The 7,300-nt window shown below is 36.9% G+C and overlaps 2 protein-coding genes across 6 annotated transcripts in view; one reads left to right on the top strand and one right to left on the bottom strand.

Annotated features, from left to right (window-relative positions):
* LOC107734217 (UBA-like domain-containing protein 1) overlaps positions 1 to 1,820 on the bottom strand; it is a 10,885-nt gene extending 9,065 nt beyond the window's left edge. Inside the window, exons 1-2 of one of the 2 annotated variants that reach the window (XM_016546114.1) lie at positions 1,566 to 1,815; positions 942 to 1,001 (exon numbers count right to left, since the gene is read on the bottom strand). In XM_016546114.1, coding sequence (XP_016401600.1) covers positions 942 to 1,001; positions 1,566 to 1,673 — 168 coding nt within the window. In that variant the 5' untranslated portion in view covers positions 1,674 to 1,815. Of the gene's footprint in view, positions 1 to 941; positions 1,002 to 1,565 lie in introns of both variants that reach the window. The other variant, XM_016546115.1, reaches the window with a different exon arrangement.
* Positions 1,821 to 2,691: 871 nt separating this feature from the next.
* LOC107734214 (probable E3 ubiquitin-protein ligase MGRN1) overlaps positions 2,692 to 7,300 on the top strand; it is a 14,953-nt gene continuing 10,344 nt past the window's right edge. For all 4 annotated transcript variants that reach the window (XM_016546106.1, XM_016546105.1, XM_016546108.1 and 1 more), the window contains exons 1-8: positions 2,692 to 3,084; positions 3,435 to 3,553; positions 3,638 to 3,726; positions 3,855 to 4,001; positions 4,399 to 4,516; positions 4,668 to 4,734; positions 4,834 to 4,877; positions 6,833 to 6,880. In XM_016546106.1, the coding sequence (XP_016401592.1) occupies positions 2,997 to 3,084; positions 3,435 to 3,553; positions 3,638 to 3,726; positions 3,855 to 4,001; positions 4,399 to 4,516; positions 4,668 to 4,734; positions 4,834 to 4,877; positions 6,833 to 6,880 (720 nt within the window). In that variant the 5' untranslated portion in view covers positions 2,692 to 2,996. The remainder of the gene's footprint in view (positions 3,085 to 3,434; positions 3,554 to 3,637; positions 3,727 to 3,854; positions 4,002 to 4,398; positions 4,517 to 4,667; positions 4,735 to 4,833; positions 4,878 to 6,832; positions 6,881 to 7,300) is intronic.

The raw sequence follows: 7,300 nt of genomic DNA, 5'->3' as shown, positions 1-7,300 counted from the left end.
ATGTTTTATGACTCTCAAAGCCGTGATTCCCATCCACTTACATTATAGGACTGACAGACTGCAACGGTTTGACTTAATCTCCATTTGTGTTTTACTGAAGAAACAAAGTCACCTACATCTTGGATGCCCTGGGGGTAAGCAGATAAACATCAAATTTTCATTTTTGGGTGAACTATCCCTTTAACAAAGATTATCAAATATTGTAACAAATGAATTGCAAATTGTTAGTTATAGTTAATTCATTAATTAACATGAACTAATGGGATCTTATTGTAAAATGTTATCGATATGCCCAGGTTTTTCATAAAAGTGGAAAACAAGTGACAGTGGGATATTCCAGAACTCCATCATCATGATGCACATACCATATACCTCTTTTTCATAGAGGAATTATTAAACAATAGTCCTGTTCAAGAAGACACTTGCTTATTGCTTGACAAGTGAAGTGATAGCCCACATTCGTGATACTTTAAACTTGCAGCCATTATTTCTTTTTACATTTACATTTAGTCATTTAGCAGACGTTTTTATCCAAAAATTTAATGCGAGCAGCTACTGGTAGCGCAAGCAAATTGATGAACAGAGGTGTGACATGCGTTCTTTTCGGCTCATTAAAGATTAATCTTGCAGCAGCATTTTGGATTAATTGTAGAGGTTTGATAGAAGTGGCTGGAAGACCTGCCAAGAGAGCATTGCAATTTTTTTTATTTATACTGCAACAATGAAATACTGCCTACCTCCGCACACAACAGTAATAACAGTGCCTGTCTGCCTGTGTGTGTCCGCAACATGGCCGACACTATTGGCTACAGCTTTACATTGTTATTGTTTCAGCCACGATGTAAACGGAGCACGTATAGTCACATAACAGGCACATGTAATAGAAAAAAAGTTACATCTAATAAACATTTATAAACAGAGATGACGGCTTTCATACTCACCATTTGATGATGGTGACCGTAAGGGATATTTGTCTCTTGAAAGAAGGCACTAAGGGCTGTCTGTGAGTGAGAGATCATAACACAGCTTTACCTCACATGCTGTATAATAATATTCAAACATATTTATACCTCGCTAGACTGGAAAACTGTCAAAGTTTCACTTATTTTAGAGAGCTGAGAATGGCTGCAGGATTTAGGCTGATCTAAATGAAAAACGAAAGCACAACATTGTATCAGTGTTGAGCTCTGCTCTGTAATCTGTCAGCGATCATCTTCATTGCATAATAGCATGGGAAGCTAGTACAGTGTGTCATGGGGACGGATTATAGTATTTAATCTGGAGTAAACTCTAATTGGATAGTAGCCTGTCTCTGTTGAGCTTTTCGCAATTGTTATACTATAGAGATGCATTTTAGTGCCGTTTTATTCCAAAATAAAGCACATACAGGCGGCATTAATATATTTTAAATGCCGTAGGAGGAGGAAACTAAAACATGTTTCGGTCATAGTTATTAGTCATCATTAAGCAATGTCAACCAGACACGCGAGAGACAGAGAATGCAATGCATCACATAAACAATGCACTAGCGTAGGCATGCATAGTGTGCTCTCCATTGCGCTTACCTCAAACTGCCAATGTGCCGCTTGCAAAAGCTGTTTCGCTTGGTCTGCGGCACATCCAGCTGTCAGGACGAACTGGTTTATCATAACTTGATGTTTGAGTTCATCCATATTCGCTGGTGTTTATTTCCGAGCCACGAACAATAGTGTTTTACCCGGGACTGGATTTTTGAGATTTAGTCTCTCCGCTTTTCTCTTTCAGTCGTCCACCATTACAGCCGGTTGAGCACACACAAATATTTACTGTAGGAGCGCTGGTGTAACGAGCGCCATATGATTGACAGCATGAAGCAGCCAATCAGAGCGGGGCGGAGGTCATGGGAATTGTATGCGTCGGGATTCCATGTTTGTTGTGTTTCTGATGATGACACTGCATTAGTTTGATGTATATGTTGAAGCGCTCCAGATCGATGTTGACGATTTTGCTTATACAATTTGACAATATCTAATCCTAAACAAAGAAAAGGCACGTATAAACTACGCGACAAGGATAAGAGTGCGTTTTAAGTTGCTCTTTAAACGCCGAAACTACATATCCCGCCATGCAACGCTTTGTTTGAATTTATGAATGACGGTCGTTCCCGTCCAATTCCCATTCGAGCTATGCCACTACCTTCCCAAATATGGTAAACAAATCTTCCAACACCAATTAAATCACTAGCCTCTTAACAGAAGACCCCCTGATGTACTTTAGCGCAGTCCTTTGTAGTGGTAATGGTAAGCAATTGACGACAACTTTTCATGACGTTGCTTTTACTTTTAATAGCAGTGCGTGACTGCGCTTGGTGAAATGATGCTTTGACTACAAAAACGCATCACGTCTTAAACACAAATACGGAATAAACGATATATAATTATTTCATAGTGCTCGATCCATATATGATATTAGTTTGGGTGTTATAAAAAAAATATCATTTTCAGCATCGATATTGGAATTTATTCATCTTGTGAATCATAAACATAACTCATTGTATGTCCATGATAATTAATTTAAAAGCCTTTAGTTCAGAGATTAATGTTTCTTTTAAGCGTTTGTGGTGTGGTTTAGGTCAGCGGAGACCCCGACGGAAGGTAGACAGGAACAACATATCCCAATATCCTTTTCTCTCAGAAAATCCCATCTCGCGAGAGTATGGGTTCCTCAGAAGGGAGTCTTTTCCAATAGTCTTGTTTTTGTTTTTATTTTGTTTACCGATTACACGTCGTTTATTTGGCGTCTACTCGCGAGTTACTGATTTTACATAAGTCACTTTGTTTTTTGGACGAGCTAAAACGTAGATACAAAAGTTGATTCCTTTTGTTCGCAGTTCTTTTTTGTCGCGAGAGATGGGAATGTATCCATAGCGGAGGAAGCAAACCGTATCCAGCTAACTGTCCAAACAAATCTTCCTTTATCCACATATATCGGTCTTCAGCAGCCATTTACACTTAAACATGGGTTCAATACTGAGCAGAAGGATTGCTGGAGTTGAAGACATCGATATTCAAGCCAATTCGGCGTACAGATATCCCCCCAAATCAGGTAAAATGTCATTTAAGTAAAGTGTTGACAAACGTTAGCCTTATTACGAAGTCTAATGTAGTGTGCATTTTTACCATTTTTGGTGTCACTCGTGGACTGTCACATATTATTTATGTTTGTTACTTTCTGTTAAAAAAAATTTCTCATGCTTCTGCTTTTTAAATGTACTTTGGCAGTGACTTAGAAAAGAAAAGATATACTAGAAAAGGTATAGAATATATAGATAGAGATGCAGAAAAGATATACTAATTTGATGTCCTCATGTATGCATTAAAACATCACCCTGTGTCAACTTTATCTAATGACCACATCCATCCCAGATAATAATCTACCTAATGTCTTTATTGCAGGAAATTATTTCACCAGCCATTTTTTCATGGGAGGAGAAAAGTTTGATACACCCCACCCAGAGGGATATCTTTTTGGAGAAAATATGGATTTGAATTTTTTAGGCAACAGACCTGTGCAGGTGACCAAATGAAACAACCTCAAAACTTTACGAGTTTGACACTTTGTCTTTCTCACACGTACGTTTTGGTCCTATTTTCCACAGTTTCCCTATGTGACCCCAGCACCGCATGAGCCTGTGAAGACGCTGAGGAGTTTGGTGAACATCAGGAAGGATTCTTTACGACTTGTCCGGTATATTGTGAATATTGTCATGGCTTGAAGGGACTGCTGATGGTACCACAATGTGGAATATATGCTGAAATAAGAAAGAAATGTGTGGAGGTTTGACAACCAACTTTTGTTTTTCGATTTTTTTGCAGGTATAAGGATGATTCTGACAGCACACCGGAGGATACAGGAGATCCCAGGGTTCTGTACAGTGTTGAATTCTGCTTTGATACTGATGCCAGAGTGGCTATTACATTATACTGTCAGGCCTTTGAGGAGTTTGCCAATGGGATGGCAATGTAAGTTTCCACTGAGTAGTACAGTGGGTAAAGTTTCTGCATTTGAATGATGCTAAATCATTGTGCTTGTGGTGTACGCTTTTTTAACTAAGTGAATTTCTTTTAGAGGAAAAGGATTGGATGATAATTAGAAGTTTCTTGTGATTGATAGCCTCACTTGCACCATTTGAGTCCAAAAAAACATAACCCACTGGCATCTAGACAACATCTCTCCTGGCAACTTAATTCTTTCCTTGGAAACAGTGGTACAATTAGCCCTTGGTCTAAAAACAGATATAAAGATTAAGCCCTTTTACATAGGTCACTGTGTTTTGATGCAGATTATTAGTAATTGACACCCTCAGGTATGCTGAGATGTGATGTGTTGGTGATAATCACTACAATTTTCTTTTTAAAGATACAGCCCCAAGAGCCCTTCAATGGTGTCTGAGACGGTTCATTATAAGAGAGGGATAAATCAGCAATTTTCTCTGCCATCCTTCAAGATTGATTTCACCAAATGGAAACCTGAAGAGGTATGATTTTCTAAGATTACATTTCTTTAGATGCTTGGAGGCTCATTTGCATCATCTCATCAAGGCCTTTGTGCTGTGATGACTTCTTCAAAGAATAATGCTTTTAAAAAACAATTGAAATAAACATTGAAATATTTCTGTAATATTTTAGCTGAACTTTGATCTGGACAAAGGCGTTTTCCCTTTGGTGGTCCAAGCAATAGTGGATGATGGAGATGGTTGGTGAAAAATTTTGATCATAAAAAATATAATTGGTTAGAATTATGTAATAGCATTACATACTGTTGTCTCACAAACCACTGCGTTTTCTGTTACAGATGTCAGCGGGCATGCACATGTTCTCTTGGCAGCTTTTGAAAGGGTGTGTATTTCTTGTGATTTGTTTTACGCTAAAGAATGTCTGCTGATAGCTTGCAAGCATTCGGCCATGTTTTGTAACACTGAATAACATTGAGTAAGTCATTAACCAGGCAGGATTTTATAGAGTCAGGATAGTTTGAGATTCATGGTTCACATGATCGTGGAAAACCTGGAATGTAGGTTTGAAGTTTTAAAATTGTGATTTTTAAGGCTCTTAGAAGTCATGGTCAAAAACAGTTAGAACCCTGAAAATTGTTTTGTAGCCAATGTAGAAAATGAAAGTAGACAGAATTAACATAATTTAGCCTTATTACAGAGAACAAAAGTTCCCACAGAAAGCATCATGAAGAGCATCATACATTTTTATTAACACCGCATAATCAGACTAATATGTCAAGAGACCTTATGCGCTCCTCATTTGGGAGTCACACTCATGGTCGTCACGGTCAAAAGTGACCGGACACCTGAAATGTAACTTTTTTTTTTTCTTCAGTAAAATCAATCTAATATATTTTTGTTCAATAATATTTTTTCTTTTGTATTTTGAAAGAATTTTATGGTACTAATTAATATTTATGCAATAATAATTACAAATTATCAATTTTTCCCATTGAAAATAGTACAAAAAAAATTTCTCAAATTTTTTACAAATAATTTTTCAATCAATGCAGTATCTCTGATGTTATAGCCATACCAATTCATTTGAGTATGTATAATTCTGTATGTGTGTGTGTCTGTGAGTGTGTGAGTGGATGTATCTGTTTTACACTCTTGATGTTTTAGAGTGTAACCCCTTCCTTGCTATCCACTTTTTTTACTACATTGTAGTTGAATTATTGATTTTATTTTACATAGTTTCAGTCAAAAATGAACAGGAATGCTTTATCAGAGCTTAATCCTTCTGGGTCTGATCCAATTCATTTGAGTATGTATAATTCTGTATGTGTGTGTGTCTGTGATCTTATGGTCGGTCATTTTTGACCGAAGACCATGAGTGTGACTATTTTCTTTTATGACCACTTAGCTTTTTCGAATCATGCCTTCAATTTTTTTTTGTTCCCATACCAAGTGCCATAAAAGTCACCAAGTTTCGTACCATTCTGGTGAAGCTACTATTTAAAAAAATTCAAAATGTAAAATTCACCAGTCAGAAGTGACCGAAGACCGCACAAGGTTAAAAGGTAATGCATTGATCTGTTTTCATTAATTTAGGAACTATAAGGTCAAGGTCAACTTTATTATCCCCGAAGGGCAATTTGTTTCACAGCCAACAGTAAACCATATGCAAACAACAAACAAGCAACCACAACACACAGACAAAAAACAATGACTTCCAATAATAATATACATACAATTATTTGTAATTTAAAAAACCAATGGCAGCTGGTATAAAATAATTTTTAAATCTATTGGTCCTACATAAAGACAAATAATATCTGCGAGTAGAAGGAAGCAACTTCTAAACATTCTGCAAGGGATGGCTGGGATCATTCATAATTAACTCAGCCTTCTTCAAAGTCCTAGCCTTATACAAGTCGTTCAAATCATTTAAAGTGGTGCCAACAATCTTACCACACACTTTAACAATACCCTGCAATCTGTTTCTGTTTTTAACGTTTTGTGACCCATACCAGTACATAATACCCATATAAAGTACTGCTTTTAACAAATTTAAAAAAAGCTTTCATTCAATTCTAATCACTTTTCTGATATAACTATGATGTTAAATGTTGCCTTTAATGAGTAGAGGAGAAAGAGGTAAAAATAAATATAAAACAGTATTTTTCCAAGCAGTGCTAATGTTAAGAATGGAAATACGCAGAGATTTCTTCACTGGCCTTTTTCCAAGTGTGCATCTGATCTCTCATATTCTCAGACTTTTCTCAAACTTTTTCTTTACCAGCTCATTAGGTTGTTTTTATAATATTAATACTATATTTATATATTCCCTTACAGCATGTTGATGGCAGTTTCTCAGTGAAGCCTTTGAAACAGAAGCAAATCGTAAGTATTTTTGTGGCTCATTATGAAATGTAACGGTCTGATATCTGTGCTTTGAAGCAACAGAACAATCTTATTTTTCAGTATATCTGTGATTGTGGCTGTATGATTGTGTTTCTTAAATTTTTCCTTTCTCTTTGAAGCGTTACAAGCTCTTGGTGCATAACGAAGATCTGTAAAGTTGCAAAGACTAAAGTCTCAAATCCAAAGAGATATTCTTTATAAAAGTTAAGTCAACCACGCCTACCTAAAACGCCTCGTTCTAACATGCCCCCACGTCTACGTCACGATGTGGGAAGATTAGCATAACGCCGCCCAAATGTTCACGCAAAGAAAGAAGGCGTAACTTTTATTCTCACTGTAGTATGTTGCCGCTGCCGCCATGTCCTGAAGACGCTGTGTGCTTCGTTGTGAAAGCGAAGC

This window comes from Sinocyclocheilus rhinocerous, unplaced genomic scaffold, assembly GCF_001515625.1.
Source record: "Sinocyclocheilus rhinocerous isolate Xijiao unplaced genomic scaffold, SAMN03320098_v1.1 scaffold820, whole genome shotgun sequence".
Classification (NCBI taxonomy): Eukaryota; Metazoa; Chordata; class Actinopteri; order Cypriniformes; family Cyprinidae; genus Sinocyclocheilus; species Sinocyclocheilus rhinocerous.
Note: the sequence above shows the minus strand (reverse complement) of the source record. Positions and strands in the feature narration are given on the sequence as shown.